The 21,903-nt window shown below is 41.2% G+C and overlaps 1 protein-coding gene across 1 annotated transcript in view; it reads right to left on the bottom strand.

Annotated features, from left to right (window-relative positions):
• Positions 1-1,256: 1,256 nt before the first annotated feature.
• The window catches only part of CTNNA1 (catenin alpha 1), a 121,813-nt gene continuing 101,166 nt past the window's right edge, over positions 1,257-21,903 (bottom strand). The window contains exons 12-18 of the mRNA XM_072872072.1: positions 17,993-18,193; positions 16,788-16,939; positions 13,841-13,951; positions 12,143-12,324; positions 11,282-11,387; positions 5,038-5,172; positions 1,257-2,482 (exon numbers count right to left, since the gene is read on the bottom strand). Of these exons, the coding sequence (XP_072728173.1) occupies positions 2,195-2,482; positions 5,038-5,172; positions 11,282-11,387; positions 12,143-12,324; positions 13,841-13,951; positions 16,788-16,939; positions 17,993-18,193 (1,175 nt within the window). The 3' untranslated portion in view covers positions 1,257-2,194. The remainder of the gene's footprint in view (positions 2,483-5,037; positions 5,173-11,281; positions 11,388-12,142; positions 12,325-13,840; positions 13,952-16,787; positions 16,940-17,992; positions 18,194-21,903) is intronic.

The raw sequence follows: 21,903 nt of genomic DNA, 5'->3' as shown, positions 1-21,903 counted from the left end.
TGACACATCAGGATCAGTGTATTGACATTTGTTGTAAACCACTGAGCCACTCCCTCGCAGGGTCTTGGGTCTGGCGCTGAACAAGCCAGAGGCCCTGTTGCTGCTTCACTTGGGGCAACACAAGTAGGAGCTGGTGCTGCTCCCCTGCCGGGCTCCGAGCTACTCAGTGTTTTGAGTTCCCTCTGAAATGAGGAATTGCCACTTACCTGCCCTCCTGCAGGCCTGCAAGACCAGGCTTTCATCTACTCATAAGACTCACATGCATGGATTTAAAATGCACCGTCCATCCCCTGATGTATACAATTAACACTTCACTGCAGCAGGCCACTCCATCCATTTATCCAAGTTCACCCGCTTGACTGATGGAGCCCAATTATAAAGAGGCAATGCAGGAATTCACCCGGGTTTAAGATCAGATCTTTGCATTTTGGGGGGGAGTAATGTATGTATTTTGAAGACAGCCACTGAACAGCCCAGGGAATGTAGCCTTTAAGACAATTATATTAATACCAGGAGAGAAAAAATATTGTACAAAAGCAGTTAATGATTTTATATAGACAACAAGATCTACAGCTTATCTATCTCATTAAGTGTCAGCGGAATGAGCATATTAGCTTACCCTCCCCAGCAGATGCCTGTTTAGATGTTAAAGGCATATGAAACTAGTATATAATTCAGCTGTTTATTATCTGTACTCAAGAGGCTAAAATGCTTGAAAACATAATAAATTTGGCAAAAATATCCCAAGAACTATTTAGCTTAATTCTGATCAGCATTTTGGTAACATGACAGCAATAACCCTGATATAGTAAATTATAAGCTGATCAAGATAAATAAAATTATAACATAACACTGCCAAAGACTGGCTCTAAAATTTAGATGCAGTTTAAAACATTAACTACAGAACAGGCTGCTTTCCATTTTAATGGATGCTTTACAGAAACAGCAAATACGACTTTGACCTGCACAAGTGCTTCTTCTTGAATAGTGGACTTTATTGGTAAGTGTAAAACACACTGAAATTAATAAAATTTAAATAAGACAGCGAAATTATACCTTGTAGCTATAGTTATCACAAATAATGTATAGTCTAAATTGCAGCCTGAGCAAACATTATTTGCTGGGTGCCTTTGGAAGCCCAAGGCGGGATGCAGAGCAATTATGAGAAATGAGCACAAAGCCGATTTGCATCTGAATGTGGGGAGGGGGAGCAGGGGTGGGCTGGGAGCCCGCTCCATTCACAGCACCACAATACACTGGCTGGTAAAAGCAACTTTATTAGTGTCCCGCAGCAAAATACATTAGTAATTTGTAACCAGGCATTAAAATTCCCATCCGGTGTCATACAGAAGTAATCAGCCGCCTCCATGATTGTATGTTTTACTGGATTTGCTCTGGGTGCTCCCCCAGCAGACACACATGTGAAACCCTGTCTGAAAAGGCTGGCAGCAAAGTAACCTGTGGGCGCCCCGTATGCCAGGCAGGCGTGGAAACAACCTGTCTGGCAAACAGCTCTAACAGCCCAGGAAAAGCAGCATCACATAACCATGCACCACCAAGCACATCTCCAAACATGACCCCCTCCCGCCACGACCCCCAGCAAAACCCAGGCAAGGGTATATAGTTTTTCCAGATGTTTTCCAGTTGTGGTCACACTGTTGCGGCAGCACAAGCTGGTGCTTGCTGTATTTTCATACTCCTTTGAGTGTACAAAGCTTGTTCCCTCTCCACCCCAACAGCAGGAATACACTAATACATACAATACTTCAATGAATTTTTTTGAGAGTGAAAAGATCTAATTTTCCTCTCTTGATCACAATGAAAAACTGCAGTCTCCAAGTAGCATGATTTGACTATTAGTGTTAACCGTTAGTGTTACTGTAAAATCCTCTTTGGTTATAGAATATTTTATTTAAAGTAAGATTATACAAAATAATTTTCCACTAGAAATACACCCCTGAAATCTAAAAGCGATCTAAATTAACACACTTCTGCAGGCTGAAGCTATATTGATAGGACTTATAAATTTGAGTATTTCCCCACGTAATCTAAACAAGGTTATCAAAATTATATTAAGTAAATACACTTTGAGGAATAGTAAACTTCTGAAAAATCCTTAGAATATTAAAAGTAGAGTTCTGGAAGTAGCAGTAGTAGGCTAGATAAAAAAAATAACCAAGACAGAGACCTCTCTTTAAATACTCTCCATTGCCTTGAATTCACTGAGAGCTTGCACCGGGTTAACGTGTTTCTTCTGGGATGCTCTCTTGATTTTAGTTTGGGTTTCGTCTTGTTTCTCCCTCTTGACCAGGGGTTTCTTCTCTGGAGCCTTCATCTTCCAAGAGACAGCGGGAAGATTGAGCGAAGCCATGCCCTGGGACTTCTGGTACTTGGTCGATGCCACGTAGGAAGCCTTCACGGTTTGCACCACCGCGTTCATCAGGTTCTTGGCTGCTTGGATAAGAGACATCGCACTGTCCACCTGCCAAATGGTAACATGCGAGCGTTATACGCTGTAAAACCCACACAAATACAGTATTCACACAAAAACTGATAGTCCTGGGGTATAAAAGCACTCAAAACCTGATTTTTCTGGGTTTTCTTCTGAAATCTGAGGTTCCAAATTCAAGGTTGCATTTTTCTTGGACACTAAGTGGTAAAAACCTGACTTGTGCCACCAAAAAAAAAGTGCAATGTTTGCCTATGATCTGTGCTTTTTCCATATTAATAGCAATCAAAAAGATGTGTATGCTGTTGTTTGCTTTTGTGACTAAACTTTAACAGTAGCTTATTCTCTAATGAAGTTAATAAAGCTGTTAGTAATATCTTAATCACCGATAATAAATATTTAAATCACCCTAGAATATTAAGTTGTTTTGGAAAGGAAGGAACACAACTGCATCTTCAGCCAGGCCTGGAGCCCTTTCCCAGGTGGTTCATGATTTAGAAGAGCATTAAAATGAGGAAAAAAAAAAAGCATTTGCCAAAGCTTTAGCACATGGCAGAGATAAAGAGCCAAAAATGGGGCAAGGTGGAAGAGAGAGGGGAGGACCACTGAGGTGACCTCAGCTGGGACCCCACTTCTCTGGGTGCCAGTGCCCTGCTCTGGGTGGGACCTCTGGCTTGTGAATGCCAAATGGTTTGGGCAGGGTTTCGGTCTTAGGCAGGATTTCTGTATCTCTACACAAGAGCTCAGCGGCCTCTACACACTTCAATTCCAGCGTTGTAGAAATCTAAGGAAGGTTCTGGGAAAAACTTTGAAGCCATTCCTTATCTAGCAGCAAAATAAATTGAGCAGGAGGTTGGTTGCTTTTCTTATGCTGCTGGTACCTTCCTTTCCATCATGCTATGTTTTGAGTACCACAACCGCAGACCTGATCTGCACCCTCCAGCAAACCAGTGTAGTCTGCTTTCCTTGCCCCAGTCATCACGCTGGAAAACACTTCCATTGCATTTGACTATTTCCATGAATCTTCACAGGAGGAAGAATCATATTAAATGCAATGAAAGCAAGGAGGTATTTTTCTAAATGAATTGTCAGATTGCTTAGGGTGCAAGCTCTTACTGCCTTGGTTATAGCTCTGCTTTCACAAAATTTCTGTGGTATGTGGATGGGGAAGGATGTTAACGTTGAAGAGAATTTTACTTTTAGACAGGTGAAGTTCCTGGACTGGCAGAAGTCTTCATCTGATAATCTGATAGAAGCTTAACATTACTACTAACAATATTTAGCCCCAGTGGACAGACTCATGGAGAACAGATAAAACCAGGAGATTAGACTACAGATGCCAGCCTGTTTATATAACTAATTTATGGCAGAAGGGTATGTAAATTCTGAAGACACTGAATAACTGCAGTAAAACCCTGGAGTACGTTATTATTGCATAATGACACATCTACTTCTTTGACAGCACGATGCCTTCAGCCTTCCAGCTAATAGGACATCAGGCATGCAACAGAGATGCACAGCAACACATGTTTCATTACATCTCATCACTCAGCTCCGCTGTGCTGGAAATCTGAGCATGTGGGACTGGCAGCAGTAGGAGGTGCAGCAGAGAAGCCCGTCTGCCCTGTGAAGGTGCTAAGCTTATGCGAGCGTGGTCCATCACCACCACTGCTTCTGCAGCAGGTTGCTGCAGACCTCCCTCAGCTGCTGCTGTCCTGAAGCACTCATTCTACAATTCTAGCTTGTTTGCAGGGAAAAAAAGATGTGCTAATAAGTTTAAGCATTTGAAATATCTAAATGGCAGAAGATGGTTAAGTTTTTTTCCATTTGCTTTTAAGGATTCAAATAGCAATACTGGACTATCAGCCATTTCTGTCCCTTCTTCAAACCTCCTACCTCAGTCATGACATGGATGGGCAAAAGCATCAGTGATCAAACATACCCATCTAGGGCAAGGAAGAATATGCCAGAAGAAATTAAGACTTTAGCTCTACTTCCCTCTCCCCAAATATCCATCATATAAATTCCTCTTAGGAGGAAGCATTTAATGAACTACAGTGAAAAAATTATTTGCTAAGTAATGGCTAGAATAAAGAAGCAGACTGGCCTAGGGCAGCTTTCAGCTGTCATAAAACAGAGCAACCACTAAAAATCCCTGCATTCTTCAGGGCACAGCTATTTTGAAATATTAACATCTCTGGAGCATTGCACGACCCCAGCATGTTCCAAGGCTGTGCAGAGACATGAGATAGGTTTAGCTATGCTGATTTAACCTCGCTAAGAGTGAAAAACAGTCTGGAAAAACAGTAGATTACACAAAGGTAAAGTGAATGTTTCTACAAACACAGTTGAGTAAGGAAAAGTGAAGTCTGTATTTGTATTTTCCCCGCTTTCAAACAGTGTTTCCTTCAAGAACAACGAAGCAGTGCAGGCAGTATTATAAACATTGCATACATTAGAACTTTGACTGAATATTCAAAAATCTCTTGTCTATATTCAATATTGTTTAGCATAAAAGCTTAGCTTGGAATAATTGTTACCCCAGAAGAAAAACTGCATGAACTGGACATGTCACGGCTCATACATACCCCAGACACAACCAGCTCCCCTCCGAGGTTTTGAACTTCAGCCTTCACTTTGCTACAGATATTCAGCTGATGGCAATACAGTGCAATGCGCTGCAGGTAGGCTAGGAGGTCCTGTTTGCACGCAGAATCGGGGCACTGGAACAACAAAGGTGAAGTTTTACTTTGCAATCACGAAAACTGGAACAGAAATAATTTACGGAGAAAACAGACAACTCCATTCTGAAATAGCAAATGTGCTCCAGAGATCATTCTACTTTCTGCTGAGCTTTGGTTCTCAAAAGACGACTGAGCAATACATGGGCATCACTAAATACATATAAAAAACCAGAAGCAATATCCATGGGCTATCAGAACACAGGGGCCGCCACTGGACAAAATCACCAGGGCTCCTTTCAGCTGCACAGCTGCCCTTGAGCTCCCTGGGAGGAGAAGGAGGAAGGCGGCTACCTAACCTTTCCAGAGCAGGTTTGTTAACTACAAAAGGTGCTTCCTGTACACTGTACAAGACACAGCAGCAATGATTTGACATCCAAGATCTCAAGTTGCAACTAGCAGATGTTACCAAATCCAGCCTCAATTTCCAATCTTAAGTATTTTAAGTTAGGAAATGATAAACCCAACAGTTACTAAATTATATCCAGCAAAGCAGGTATTTTTCTGAATTCTGCTCCCATTTCTTAGCAGTGTGGAAGGAAACTAGATTCCTCACCAGGCATGAAATAAAATTTTTAAAGTGCTTGCTGAAGCACTAATCTGTAAGATAAAAGTAACTTTTTCAGGTTTGCAACTGAAAGACTACGTAGGTACTGGAGACTGCAGTGCAGTTCAGAAAGCTGTTTTCCTGGACAGAAATGAAGGGCCAACCCTTGCTTTGCAGAGCCGAGCAAGATGATTAATGAGCCAGTCTCACGCTGGATTTCAAAACAAGAGGAGCCCTGCTGAGGGGCAGCCACAGTCCAAAACGCGTTGTGCAAGCATAAGACAAAAAGGCTACGGGAAGCCTTTTACTACCCATGCCAGTCCTGTGTTATCTTTAAAAAAAGCAGTGAGCATGGTGGCCAGCATCGCTTCTCCAAAGAATAACGGGCCATCTCAGACCGACTGGCATGCTCTGGCTGTATAAACACTAGTGAATAAAGCAGCTGGCATGCACTGAACTCCACAAACCCTTTGCCCACCAGACTTTCATGCTGCTGATGAATAAACCCAAGGGCACGCCTTGTGCACTAGTGGGGCACCTAGGGCTGCCTGCACCCCAGCTTGGGGCACCAAGCATCTCAACTGGGTAAATACTTGGGCCATTGGCCAGCTCTGACCTCTAGACATCACTGGCTGTGCTGCAAGCAGTGTCCAAGACAACAGATTTTAAACCAGTCTGGATATATTAATGATGGCAGAAGCTATTGCAATAGGGATGCTGGGGATATTATGGTCTGACAGGTCATGTTCTGGTAGACCAAAGACAGACCAAAGGCAGACCCCGCAGTGATCTCCATCCTTCCTAGACAGCTGCACCCCATCCAGGAACTCCTTAAATCCCCAGCATCCAGGGTCTTTGTACACAATCCCTGATCACTAAATGCAGGCTTTCCAGCACTGCATACATGCACTCACATACAAAATCCAAATGCTTTTCCCTGGCCCCACAGCTTAGCTTCACTTGATGGCAAGCAGGGCACACCACCCTCTGCTTCTCCCCTCCAGATAGTGCATTAGCTGCAGGTCTGCCAGACCAGCCACTTGTCCTTGAGAAGCCTGGCACCAGCTGCCTCCAGACAAGCACCAAAAACTCCACAGAAACCACGAGCGGCCGCAGTGATTTACCAGTGTTAGATGTGACAAGGAGAGAAGAGTCTTGCTCTAAGCAGCATTTGTTTCTCTTCACCCAACACCTGCTTGCTCTTCCCACCCACTAGACCCTGCTGAGATTCAGTGAGCTGCACAGTCTGCAAGAGCTCTTCTCCACACACCCCTGTTCACGGCAAAATCCCCATCTCATCTAGTATCCTGATCCTGTATAATGGACTGTCAAATGAAGATTCATAATAGACACAGTATGCTTGGAAGAATAACCTTAAATGTAGCACCAATTTACTACTTTAAGCTTCACTGAAGCTCGGGTTTATTGCTTATGGCCACACAGCCCCTCCTCTCCTTTCAGAGCAAAGTAAAAATCCCGTCTTGGGCATCAGCAGTAGGGTCTGAGCCCTAATTCTCACTGCAGACCTTCCCTCCTTAGCTACAGTTCTAGCTGTACAAGATGGAAGCAGGAACCAAAGCTTCCCTGTATATAAAAGGCACAAAAGGAGACCGCACCAGAACAGACCATTGTGTTGCACACGCAGTGGTGTGTAAACAGGGGGTCACATGCGCACAGAGCATTTGCTTCCCACACTAGTAAGTGATGTGCTGTAACAGCCATTTAACTCTGAAAGGAAGGTGAGGGTAGCTAATAAATTTGTTTTTTCCAGGGCCAGAACAAGTGGTTTTTTTAAGCCAATATGGTATTTCAGCAGAGCAGAGAGAAAACAGCTGTACTATATGGTGCATATAGAGATGCCTCTGTACGGCAGGCTGCTGAGCTGTGATCTAAGGCAGCACGCACACATACACACAATGCACTACAACAGGATTTTTGGCAAGCTGGGACAAGCAGATCAGGCTGTGTAACACAGGCTACGGAGATCTGGATGGCTTTACAAGCATCTGACCCTGTGCGTCCATAAACTAACAGAAATCACCTTCTTATTCCCAAGGAAAGCTCATGAAAACAACCGAAGTATCTGCAACTCTTATGTAGGCATGTTGCTTCCATTAGTGAACTGAAAACCATGAATAACAAAGCAGCAAAGCTTGCAGGTTAATTTTTTAGGCTAATCAATATTAGTCAGCAGTACAAGATGTTTTAGAGAAAGTCCACAAATAGCGCCGGCCAAAGAGCTAATGAAAAGCTGAAATTACTATTTTGGAAAATGCTCTCCATCTCCCAAACAGCTCATCTAACAAAGTGAACGAGCAGCACAGCAGCAGATTGAATTGAATGTTGACAAATGCACAATACGGCATGTCAGAAGGACTGCTAAACAATTCAAGGTACTTTATGGGTTGTGAGTTTATGGAAACCATTTAAGGAAAGACACTCTCAAGGAAAGAGGCTGCCGCATGTTTACCAATGGCTGAAGGAGGCAGCAAAACATTAGTGGGGGAAGCAGTGGAATAGGAAATATTATTTGGTTGTATATATCAATATGACATGAGTTGGAAAACCACATCCTATGCTGTGTGTGCTATTTCTACAAGCAGAATAGAGAATTGAGTTCAAAAGACAGATGATGTTTGAATAGAGATGTAACACAAGATAAAAAAAGAACATCAACAAAAGGCACTGCGGATGCCTGTATGAGCCCTGTCCTTTCCTACGCAGAACACTCAGATAAAAACCAAAAAACCCAAAAGGCAACAATTTCAACGCCGATTAAGACAGATTATATTATTGTATTAACCTACAACAGCCATCGACACAAAAAACCCCGTCTGCAGAGCTAGCTTGGGAGGATTCCCACAACACGGCCACAGCAGATAGCTGCACTGTAGACAGAAACAAATGTGTTGGGGGACACCCCCACCTCCCCAAACCCCCCCCAAAATGAGATGCTGCCACAGACTCAGTGGTGGTTGTTGGCAAAAGCTAAGCTGGCTGCTCCAAGTCAAATCCAGGATCCATCCCAGACACAGCAAACACGCACGCACATTTGCTTCCTACCACCCCAGCTGAACCTGTGGAGAAGCAGAATCACCTTTTTTCTCCCTTTTTGCAAAGAACAGGGGCAAGGAAAGACAGAAGAGCTCTCCCGCGGTGTGTACTGATTAAGACAAGCACACAACCCCCATCCCCACATGTCTGGTAGGTGTAAGCAAGCAACCGCAGAGACTTTTCTTCCTCCCACTGTATCTCCAGTTTAGGGTAACAATAATTCACAATAAAATGCCCCCACCAGCCCTATGTAACAGCTGGGCTCGGCACTGGTTAGAGAAGCTGAAAGCAGGCATTTAGGGGAAGCAGTTACTGTGGCAGGACAGGCACATGGCAGTGCGTGCCAGCAGCTGTCACCCAGGACAGCCATCAGCCTGTGCCTGCAGCGCATTGACCAGTCTTGACAGCAAGAGCCTGCTGGAGCATTTTACTGGGAAGCAGGGCAATCCCTACGCTTCACCCCAGCTCCTTTCAATTTAATGATCAGATACTGATACAACCTCCCACCACTATCAAAGAGAAAAAGCAACAGAATTTTTTCTTTTGCTTTGTAAGTATTTCAACATTGAAAAAAACAAAATAGGGAGAATCATTGTCTTGCTGCAGATCACTTTCATTTGTGTTGTACTCATAACTTCTTCATATTCCCCCATTCAAAACAAGCAGACTGCTGCTTTGAGTGAAAGATGGAACACCTTTGGGAAAATCTGCCAGCTGATGGCTAGACACTTTTCAACAGATGTGAAATGCCTTGGATAATAGCTTTTATGGTTTCAAAGGAAATGTGCTGTAAAACCTCCTGATGGCAGGAGTTAGGAGTTCCTGACACACTAACACGAGGGGTCATGATTCACCCGGTGTCACATGGTGAACAGGACATAAAACCCCATCCATTTGTTAAAAGCCCATATTAGGCATAGGAAGGCATTAGTGCTCCGCTGAAATGGTTGCATTGTACGTCCTCTGTAACTGTCAGATAGTTAACATTAACAAGTTTCTAAAGAGTATGTAAGCATATCTAATGAAATATGCAAGCTGAAAGTATCAGTAGAGTATGGAGTCAGAAAAAAAAGCTATATTCTTGTCAAAATGACTAACTGTACAGTCCTGTTCATATTTATCTTCAAACACGTGCTTAATCTTTTACATTTTTAAGGACCCTACTTCTACTAAAAGGAGCCATTAGTTTTCTTCTATATTTTGAAATGGCTTGGTGCAGAAAACCATATACCAAGTTTGCATAATACATATGAATTAAAAAAAAAAAAGGCATTGTAAACTTTCAGCCCAAGATCCCCCAAGATCTATAACACAAACTGCTCCTTGCTTCATTTACCTACAGAAGCAGCGCACCTGATTCTTCCAGAAATACAGTTGTCAAAATGCTATAGCAGAGAGACCCATTTTAAAAAACACTTTTCAACTTTATCTTCCCATTGAACATTTCTCAGTGCATCATTTATAAATTAGGGTGAAGACAACGTCTTCTGGATGCAACATTTAAAGAGAGATCTGCATTACAAAGATTTACTTCCAAAGTGAGAGTTTTATTTAAAACCTTGCATTATGAATTTACATTCAGAGAAGGACTGAAAAGCAAGCAACAGCTGTACAAAACAGAGTTTAGTCCATGATCTCAGACTTAACCTACCTGCATTTCAGGGTCTCTCTTGAAGGCAGAATATTATTACTAATACTGATGTTTCTCTGCAATTTGGGTGTGGACCGAGACCAAAGGTGCTTTTGTTTGGCCCAACCCAGTTTCTGAAGTGGCTCAGGACAGGCAGATGCATTGCATAAAACCCCGAACTGTCCCATACTCATTCAATCCTATAGAATTCTTTTCAAATACGTTTGTACATACAGCACAACAACATGCACAACAGCCTGGGACAGCACAGAAAATTACTGGGTCACTACGTGCCTTGCTCAAAGTCTTCATCAACTCTGACGAGACAATGAAAAGAAATAGAGAGTTTTGACAATCTCACCATTCAGTCTACGGGGCATTTGAAAATTGTTAATATTAAAAAGCTGCCTCAAAAACAATATTAAAAGTGGTGTAATAGGCCATGTACAATAATTATGGTGTTACCTATGCAGTCTCGTCATTGCTTTGGAAAGTATTGGGCATATTCTAAGCATGACAGAACTGACATGAATTCAGTTTCAGTCCTGTTCAGTTAGAGAAACTGGCCTAGATACTATGTGACATGAAGCAGTGTTGCCATATTGCTACCTTAAAATGGTAGGTACTTGATTTAAGCCAAGGAGCTGTTAGTGTTAGTGCTGGACATATTTAGCTGCTTACACTGCTTAGGGTGGCAGGAGAACAGCTACAAAGAAAAGGCTAGCATTTTCCAGAAGCAAATCTGGAAAATCAGTTAAAAAAAAAACCCAAACCAAACACATTTTCTTCTGTTCATCATGTCTGCAGTACTAAAAGATCTCATTTGTGCTGGAGGCTTATGAAAATGAATTGTGACTTACATGGTCAGCAATAGTCCGTCCCAGCTTGTCCATCCTTGATCCAGCCTCTGCAATCTTCTTGGCTGCACTAATCACATCTGATGTATTTTTCAGTGGACCTTTACCTCTGCCAAACAGAACAGAGTCTACCTTCTAGCACCAGAAAACTGGAAGAGTGAACTATACTCTACTCATCCTGTTCCATACAGTAGTGGAAGTGATTCCTCACCCAAACTGCATGAATAAGGTTGCACAGAAATAGGCAGGTGTAACCATTACAGCACCTTCATTTTCAGGACAGTTTCGCCCTTTCAACACCTCCCCATATTTAGATTAAATCTAGGAATAAAAAACATCTTAAGTTTTACTCTTTTAAGCAACCTAATGATGATGAGAGATAACATTTTAGACGACAGATTTGCAATTTTCATGGAATGCAACATCAAGTTTAAAAAATAGTGTTGTATAAAATCTGGTAAATTAATTTCAAAAGGCATCAAAACCCCTCTCTTTCTTTTGCAAATAACTGTACTAGGAACTATTTCTGCAGTATAGCAATATCAAGAAGCCCATAGAATTGAATGTTGTAAGGAACTGAGCAAATATCTATATATATTCCTTGGGACAAGAATCACTCTTAAGAAAGAAAAAGAGACAGGCAATAACTGCTGTGTATCTATAGATCAATTTAAACAGTTATTACCACCCAGCCACAGCATAGTAATGCATCTCCCGAGTTAATACACAAGCTTTAATAGGGTAACATTTAAAGGAAATTATAAGTAAGACTCTTAAGAGTACTTGCAAAATATTTCATTGAAAGATCAGCATCCCAGCCAGTTTTGAGAGAAGGTGTTGTATGCACAAATTGAAAAGGCTCACCTGGTGAAGTCTGTCATTTCCATCATAATCATACACATTTGTTTTGCCAGAACAATTATGTCATTACCGCTGTCATCCCATTTTGATACTTCAGCATCCAATTTACTCTTTTCTTCCTGGAAGCTTGCGACTTGCTCAGCAATCTTAGCTTTTTGCTCTTGAGGGAGCTGAGCCATGATCGCCTGAAAGAGAGAGATTTCTCACATTGCCTTATGCCACTGCTTGTAGAAGGCTTTTTGGAACATTTCATTAATAACCAATTTAAGTCATGTAGATGGGGGATAAAACTTTAATAGCAAGCCTCTACTAGAGTCTTTACAGAACCATTTCCTTCCATTTTAAACCAAAGTTTATGCTCTTTAGAAAGAGTGCCCAGAAAGACAAGTTGATGTCTGAAACACGGACATTTGCATGATAAAATTGTTACACGCTGAACAAGTTTGCTAGATATTACCATCCATCAAAGAAAAACTGCATGAAGAGGAGGGACTTGCCTTTTCTACAAAATTTAAGAGTTTTAAAAGGAAGTTCCACTTGCGTATCTTTCAGTGTTGCAATGCACAGAAGAAATATTACGAGTCTCTTTCCTGCAAAAAGCTAGATGTACTATTTTGAAAAATGCATACTGAGGAAAGAGTAAGTGAAAATAAAGAGTATGTGCCTACTCCTGAATAAAATTTATTAGACTAGGTTTACAGCCTGTATGAGACTCAATGCCCTTGCCTTCATAAATACTAGGAGCATTCATGCCTCCAGGAGCAGGTGAAAAGGAGTCCTCAGTACAAAAAAAGCCTCTGGCAGCAGCCATGCTAAAAGGTAAATTAGAAATGTCTGCATTTAAATAAAAGGAAAGAGAAGGATATAGGTGCCTGTACAAGGAAGGACACCATAAAAATACTCTCAGTTAGTATAATTCCAAAGCCAACATGGCAGAAGTTTGATAAATAAGGCCTAGCTACTTCTTGCCTTGCTTCAGGCTAGAAGAGGCTTCACAAAATATCTTTCGTGGCACCTTCCCAAGAGCGTAAATTGTTATCGATCCAGAAGGGGACATGTCAAATAAAAACAATACATAAGGCCTGTTTTTCCTTCAATGTACTGATTTTAAGTTTTCACCTATTAATGATTATATATCACCTATCAATGCTTTCATTTTTAGCAGTCATATGAAATGCAGTTAGTTGAAATGATTTCACTTTTGAGCTCCTCTCAACATCGTCTTGATTAAATGCTCAGTGGCCAAACACACACCAACATGTGCACGAGAAGACATTTTGTAAAAAATGCCTGAATTGCAGAGTTATCTATTTCTTGCCCACGAATTCAGTGTTGAAAATAACATTAATATAAAGGAAAGATTTGCCCCGTATCTCCCTGCAGGAGCTCATCTAATTAAATGGCAGTGCCTACAACGTCTGCGATATCAAAGTATAAAGTAGTTCATCAGTATTAAAAGGATTTTGATCTTTCAGAACATCCAAAATAAAACACAGACATTTCTGACATCCATCAGACCAACACATGCTGCATTTCACTTAACCTCCTTTTCAGAAGAAAACTGGAAACAAAAGAATGCCAGTTTTCTGATCCAACATTTTCGCCACCACTCCCAAAAAATTTAACCTGGATTTTCAAAGCAAGTTGAACTGTTTCTTGAAGGCAGGTCACAGTTTTACAATGCTGAGATTTCTTCCTTACCCTCGCACTTTGTCCAGCAATGAGCTGATCATCTTCGGTCTGAATACTTGTTCTGCTTCGGACATCAAAATCCTCAGTCTCAAAGTCAGAATCATCCAACTCTTCAGGAGTCTGAGGAAAGAGTAATTCAGTCAGAGTCAAACAACAGATTTCATAGCTCTAAAAATCAACAAGAATATTGTTTTTCAAGCAGAGAGAATGGAAATAAGTGAAGGTAAAAATTATTCTGTGTTTTCAACAAAAAGGTAAATATAAGGACTGTATCCAGCTTGTGAACATGTGTGATTATATATGCTTGACTGCTCATGTTAAACACCACAGGACACTAATGCACTCAGGATTTGAAACACAGAAAAAAAGTTTTTGCAAAACGAACTGTATTTTTGCAACTTGGTTAAATGTAAAGCTTCACTTGAGATTCTGAAGCTAAAATTACACACAGCTTTAAGGCCTGGTTCAAAATCACAGACGTCATCTTTAGCACAATTATGAATCAAAGCATCGACTAAATTAACAACAGATAAAATATATCAAAATTTATTCTTATCCCCCAGGAAAAGCCGAAAGTTTTTAGCTAGTAAGGGCCAGCTTTTATGCTGTAGGCTAAACACATCTGACCTAGTTCCTGCTTGCCTAGGATTTATTTTTGCTACTGCCAGTCTATAGGTGGCAAACTTTTTATAAAGCTTATCAAGTTTAAACAGCATGTTTGTCAAAATACTACAACTTTACCTAGAATGGCACTTCATGACTATTTTGCAGAGCTGGATCAACAAAGAACTTCACTGATAAATGTAATAAATTGTGATTAACAGATAAGATGCAAATAAAGGCCCTGTTCTTCATATTTCTTTCCTGTGATTTAAATTTTACAAACTTGTTTTCCAATACAGACATCTTGTGATACAGTTAAACTAAAGATGGATACACAAAATAGTTAGCAAAAAGCAAAGGTGAGTATGCTGACAATCAAGACCTAGGGTATTTCAGTCACCATCTCCTCTCCATGCCTTGAAGAACAGAGTATATTCACAAAACCAGCATAAGGACATATACTAATAAGTAGCTCAGTGTATCGATATTTAAAACATTTTAAAAAATTAAAGAAAACAGTTCTTCTGCATCTTTAGAAACTGTTTATGAGTCTCAAGCCCTCTTCCCTTCCTATCCATCCCAAAGCCCAAACAACTTGGGGTATACAAAGTTTAACACTGCCTTTCAACCTGTCATTGAGAGCAAAAACTCCTCTGGGGGTGATGAGAGATTGCCTGGGGATCAGGGAGGAAAGAGCTTTACTTCAATAACCTACAGATACAGTAAGACTTTAGTTTTGAAAATACATTGCATAAACACAAAAATTAGGTGTTTGAGTGACTTTTCCTTCTGGTTCCTGGAATGAACAAGTGCCACCGGACAACATTTCAAGTGAAATAGCTTTCTTGCCCCAGCCGAGCTTAGCAGGATCCCCCTGAGAGCGTGGTTACGCCTGTGGTCCAGTTTGAGACAATGCCCCAGAGAACTGGTGGCCTGGCATCTCCATTTGGATGACTCTCTTACCCTAAATACATTCTAGACCTTACAGCCCTTTGGACAACAAATACTAACATTTTAGCTTTTTTATAGGTCACTGATGTGTCACCAGTGAGCTGCCGTTAGCTACTGGCAGCTGCAATAAAGCCGTGGCACCCTGACATCAGACATGCAGCACAAGGGGAAACGTCAGGATTCCTGGCATCGCCAGCTCGGCTAATTACTGACGACATGGAATTGGCAGTCATGCTTTTATGTCCTGAATAACAAGGACTTTAGTGGGGGGTGAATCAAATTAGTTTGTCTGCATAGCAGGAAAGCACTGATATACTCATCTAACATTGGTTGTCTATAAATCCCGAGCTTAAGTTTGAAAAAAATTATATGGAGAGCACATATGTGGTTATCAGCTTTTCTTCTGATTTTCCATCTGATTCTTTGCTTTAAGCAGCAAACATGGAAGATACTATTGCAATGGTTACTATAATCACATATATTCTGGGGCTGTACATCCTCAATTTACTTATCACCAAAATGCATCTGCCATGGTTACCGCTCTGAAAGATGAAGACAGCTTCTCTGCAAGGCATTTATGTTTGAGTCAGAGGGGGTACAAGGAAAAAAGAAAAAAAGGAATAAACTCCCTACATTTGTTCCTACATTTGTTTTTCCTGTGTCTGGCTCGTGCCCATTTTTACCACGCTAAGATTCAAGAAATATGCCCATAGGTCAGCCTCAAACAGAACTTTCTTTTCTGCATCCCTTCAATAAACTGCAGGAGCCCTTCTGCATCTTCCCCGCACGCCTCCTACCAGTCTAATGCTGCCTGACCTAACAGAAATTAGGACTTCCAAGTCACGCTCACTGCACCTGAAACATGCAAGCACAGAAGAGACAAAGCCTCTATGAACTGGCCCCTGTTTACTGAGGTTAGCCAATTAACAAATTACATGCTCTAGGAACTACAGACTGAACTCATCTAGACCTGGTTTTGACTAACTAGCGTTAATTCTCAAAATTTACTTAATAAAGAGCCATCAGGTTTTATTTCTAAGCTCTCAAACCATCAAAAAGCATCTATAGTTAAGAATCCACTCGCTGTTGTTAAATCAAAGGTCACTAATTTTAGCACGTTAACAAGCACGGCATTAACATGATACTACAAGAGATGTGTGAAGGGTATTTAGCATCACAACTCTGGCTATCATTGATGCTCAGATCTGTTTAATGAATTTGAATCAAAATGTACTTCTGAAGTACTCCACAGAGTGATTAGCAGTTTTTAAGACTCAGAATGTTAATATGAGCTAAATGAAAATCTCATGCTGTCTGCTCTCAATAAAACTGATGCATGTCAGTTCAATAGAGGTGGGAGAAAGTGAGCGGAAAAACAGAAAACTGTTTAAGTTACGCTCACCCGGATCATGAGTACAGCTTTCCTGATATCTCGTATTCCATCATACACCAGTCGGGAAGCATCAATAAATTCGTTTTCATCCATTGGCTGAGCAGGGTCTGAACTCAGTGCTTCCACAGCAGCTTCTACTTGCTCAGTAAACCGCGGCATAACTGAATTAAGAACACAAAATAACAGTCAGTCCCCACCCCAGTGCCATTTTCTGTGTGTGCGCCTCGTTGTTCACTGGAAACTCTGCAGTGGTTCCATTTAAATTCAAAACATTTGTTATAGAAGGACACCAATACTGTAGCTCAAGTCTTATGTTCACTTCAATTTCTGTTTACTCTACTGCTATTTTGCTTTTCCCCCTTAGACAGTGAAAAGTTTATCACACCCTTTTAGTGGACAAGGAGAAAACACCTGGGGAAGCAGTTAGAATCTGTGGGATAAAATATAAATATTCCCTGTAGATGTACATAATTTTTGAGGAAAAAAATAGTATTACCATGACAAAGCTCAAGTTTAACAAGGCACTGGAAGAGGGTAGGTTGCACTGCTGTGCTTCAGTGACTCACTGCACCCCAGGAAGAACATCACAGAACCATTTACAGTCTGTTTGTTTCTTCAGTGTCACCCTTGATTCTTCATCAAAGTTGTAATTAAAGCAAAAACAACAACTAATAGTTGCCACAGCACTCATTGAAGCATGTTACCAGCTAGTTCACAGGAAACACCCTAATTTATCATTTAGGGATGGGTGACTACAACCTACAATGTTTCTTTAACAGTTATAAAGATATTTTACAAAATTTACCCTAAATTATTACCCAAAATTTCTTCTACGGGGCCAATAGGCAGAAATCTTCTTTCTGGATCCTGAACACTGACAGAGTCTGGTAACAATACTGCAAGACAATCAGCGTAACTTTCCAGCCCTGACTCACTGTTTGGGACTCATTCCCTGGTGTGTTTAGCTTTCTACAGCTCAGTCGGTGACAGCAAGCATCTTCAGGGAGACCTTATGCACTGCTGAATTTTAAGCCAGTCAACAGAACAAAATTACACTTCTCATTTTGCAACAGCTCTACAAATACCTCCCACTAATTTTCATTATAGCACATAAATTGAGTCTTTAATAGATTTCACAGGTACATCAGTATCAAGTTGCCCATGCGCTTGTAAGCAATATGAATTCAAGAATCTTGGGAGTAACCAACTCTTACCTGTGTTGGACAGTAACTTCGTTGCTTCCAACACCTTCTCAGTGTAGACTCCAGGTTCATAGTTATCCATTTCCGAAGTGACAACATGAATGACTCTAGCAGCACGTCCTCGAATTGCACCAGCTGTGCGGTCTAAACCATCAACATCTTTTTCTTGGAGAGCAATGACACATTTGTTTACATCTTCTAAAATATGATTCTCTGGTGGTAAAAGAAGGAGGATTTAGACGGTAATATCTTATTTTCTGCTGCAGTCATCAGCATTGCAATTTCTCAGTTTGTGACCTGCTCTATAAACTTCCAGCAAGATGCTGTAAAGCATTAATTTTTAAGCTTGCTATGACCAGCAAACAGCTGACCTTCCCAACCAGGTGTCAAAAAAAAAAAAAAGTTAGTCCATTCACCTACTGGCATCCACACTTTTTGCCCCTGTTTGTAACTCAATTTTACCAACAGAAAAGCTGAGTTCAGCTGAATTCTCCCCCCTAACGTGTTTCTTTCCATATTCCTCACCTGGACTGCCAAAGCCCTTATTCCAAATATTTGCAAGCCACTCCCCTGTCATTCCATGTGCGTGGGGCGATGAGGCACCCTCCCCAGTGCCACACACCTAATCCACTCAACACTCTAATAGACTGGGGCACTTGTTGCATGTTTCTAGCTTCCTACACAGTGTTCTCCTACAACCACACATATACTATCAGAGAATATTAAACTGTTAGTCCTCCATTCAAGTTTAAGACACGTAACATATGCGGTGATTTATGCAGAAAGCGTTCCAGCAACAGAGTACTCATTGCCTCTTAAGAAAACAGAAAATAAAGCCAGGACCTCTGTCTGTAATTTACTTTTAGAATATACTTTTTCTTTCTTATACAGAGATATTTTCCCCCCATTTATCAAGTCCACGAGGCCCAAATGAGTAAAAACCCCTAAGAGATTTCTGAAGATGCCTGACAAGATTGGGATCCTCATTTGGGAAAACCTACCCAAAAGGTCTTCTAAACACTGTTACAGACCTCTCTAATATATCAGTACCAAGGCTTTGACATTGCCATCCAACATCAGCATTTGGGCTGCTCGGTAAAGAAACCGACTGGGAAACATTTCTGCTCTGTCACTTAAAAGTTTCCAGCATTACTTACCATTGACTTAATCATGCTATACTGCCAATCTGTGCCACTGAAGTGGCTTTTATTCCCTATGCAGGTAGTAAAAGAGCCATTTTGCAAGAGTTTGCAGAGACGAGAAGCACATAGAGTTGACTGATAGAGGATTTGTATAAACTGGCTGAAAGGAAGAGTTACGCTTAATTTACATAAAATTAACAGAGCCAGGTGCAATATTGTGAGACTTCTGTAAGCAACCTGAACAAAAATTACACTTGTGAAATACCTCTGAAGCAACTCAGCGTGAACAGAAGTTCAGCTGAGGGCAGAATGTGGCCCTGAGAGAGAGAAGCGCAGGTTCATTAGTGATTTTACAAGTCAGTGAGCAGGCAGCCAAGGTACAAGAGCTGCAGCAAGGAGCACACAGAGTTTTGGTATTTAACGCAAGAGACAGACATCCCTGCAAGCTGCAACAGTAAAAAGAAAAAGCATCAGCATCAGGCCAAAACACAGACTGTTTGTTGCTTGAATTCCTTAATGAATAAATTAAGCCACAGACCATTTAAAAGCCTCTTTGGATTATATGAACTTTAATAAAAGGCATGGACAAAATGAGGATGAATATTTAAATGCCTGCTGATCATTTAATGTCTTTTGCAGATGCAAAGTTGCCAGGAAGATGCTTCTATGGAAAGATAATCCCTCACGGGGCAGTCTGCAAGGGGCCCTGGGAAAGTATGGAACTGTCAGGTGCATCCACTCTGGTTATACTCTAAAATTGGATGATAACAAATCAGATTTGACACTGTTCTGTGTGCTTGTATATACACACACTGTGACCTGTCCTACAGGCATATGGGCCACAAGTATCTGGCACAAAATGCCATCTGCTGAGGCTGGGGTGGCAGAGCCCAAGAAACACTGACACACAGGTTCACCGCCCGGACCTTTGGGGACATGGTAACGCCGGCCTGCATCAAAGCTAAAAGCCTTCCTGCTGCTGAGCTGGAGAAAAATCCCACAGTAATAGAGTATAACATAGAATATAACACAGGCAATGGCAAAGGGATCTTGTCCTACTGAAATAACTACAGGGAAAATATGCTGTGCTTTGGCAACAAGGTAAGACAGTAAGAGGAAAAACATTTTTCCAATAAAAATGTTTTTTAGAGCAAACAAGGAAAATACATGAAACTGTGAAAAGCTAACAGAATTAAAAGTCTCCCATGGCTGTCAATCCTCAATCCACCCCCACCAAACACCTTCCACCTCCACCCACCTCTCCATTAAAGGGATTAAGAAATCCTTTTCCAAACATCCCAAGAAGTCTGCGAGGGAGTCTGGGGGGCTACAGGAGATCACAACCTAAGAGCAATAGTCAGGAGATAAAGCCACAGATGCATAAATAGAACTCTGCTTCTCTGCTGTGTCCCCTGTGGAAGGTCTTAGAACAATTTCCATGCTGAACCCTCTCCTGACAAGGGACACTGGAGGAACCAGGTTAAGCAGCAATGTCAGTAGACATGGTTATGGAACAAATACTTGAGTGTTCGTACACTTGTAAATACAGTATTCATCTTGTAATGAAGAAGGACAATCATTGGGCCCAGGCAATATTCATCCGGAGGCTCTTAAGATGAAATAGCTCGACTGTGATGGGCAGTCTCTTGTGTAAACCTCTGTCAGCAGCAGAGGAACAGAAGGCAGCCAATGGAATGATTTTTTTAGAGGGTTTCAAGGGAGATCCAGGTAATTTCAGAACATTGAATTTGACAATTACACAATCTCTGCTCTAAAGAACAGAGATAGTGGGCACACAAACACACTCAGAGTGCTTAGGGAAGGCGCTGACAAAAGGGATAAGAATTACAGAAGGTACAGAAGAGCTTTGAAATGAGGAATAATGAAACAGGCAAAGACTCGGCAGTCAAGAGAGAGATGACTAAGTGTACAACAGAAGTCTGTACATTTACAAACAGCATGAAGAAAGCGAGTAGGGAAGAAACCTCTTCACCATCTTCTACTACAAGTACGGGCATCAAATGAAGCAAATAGACGACACTGCAAAAACGAGGAGGTTCTTCACACAGAGCACAGTTAAGCTGTGAATTTTGCACAGGATGATGGAGATGCCAGCGGTTTATAACGGTCAGAAGAGCAGCTAACACAAGCTTAAATGAGAAAAATCTGTCAAGGACTGTTCAGTAGACAGCACCTCTGATGCTGGAGCTCCCTAAGCTGTAAATCCCTCATGGTTGGGAGTGTATAGGAAAGATCTTCAGTCTACAGGACTTGTCTGCTATTAATCTCCCATGCAATGACAATCAGCCACTGGCAGACTGTTGTCCTAACTCAACAGGGCCTTTCTCATGCTATGCCCTGCATAAAATGCTGTAACCTGCAAGTTTATCTGCAATGCTGTGCATTTAAGTATCCTTATTCTTGCACGATATTCTGCTATTATCTAAACCAATCAACTCTTTCATCAAGCCTTTACTTGTGCATAATTAATACAATTCTGTAGCATATGGTGAACAATGAAGCATACACTTCATGATGGACAGCACAACACGTTGTGGGAATGTGCTATTATACACACACACACACAGACCCACAAGGACACTTTTTAATTCTGCTTACATCCCAGTTAGTAACTGATAAAACCCTACTATTCACAAACATCCTAATAACACCAAATGGAACCTGGTATAAATCATACTCATCACAATCTTATCCAAAGAGACGTTTAGACTTTTAGCAGATGAATTAGAGTTGTGGCATTTATATAGAAAACATTTATCA

This window comes from Ciconia boyciana, chromosome 9, assembly GCF_034638445.1.
Source record: "Ciconia boyciana chromosome 9, ASM3463844v1, whole genome shotgun sequence".
Classification (NCBI taxonomy): Eukaryota; Metazoa; Chordata; class Aves; order Ciconiiformes; family Ciconiidae; genus Ciconia; species Ciconia boyciana.
This window is presented reverse-complemented; position numbering and strand designations above follow the sequence as displayed.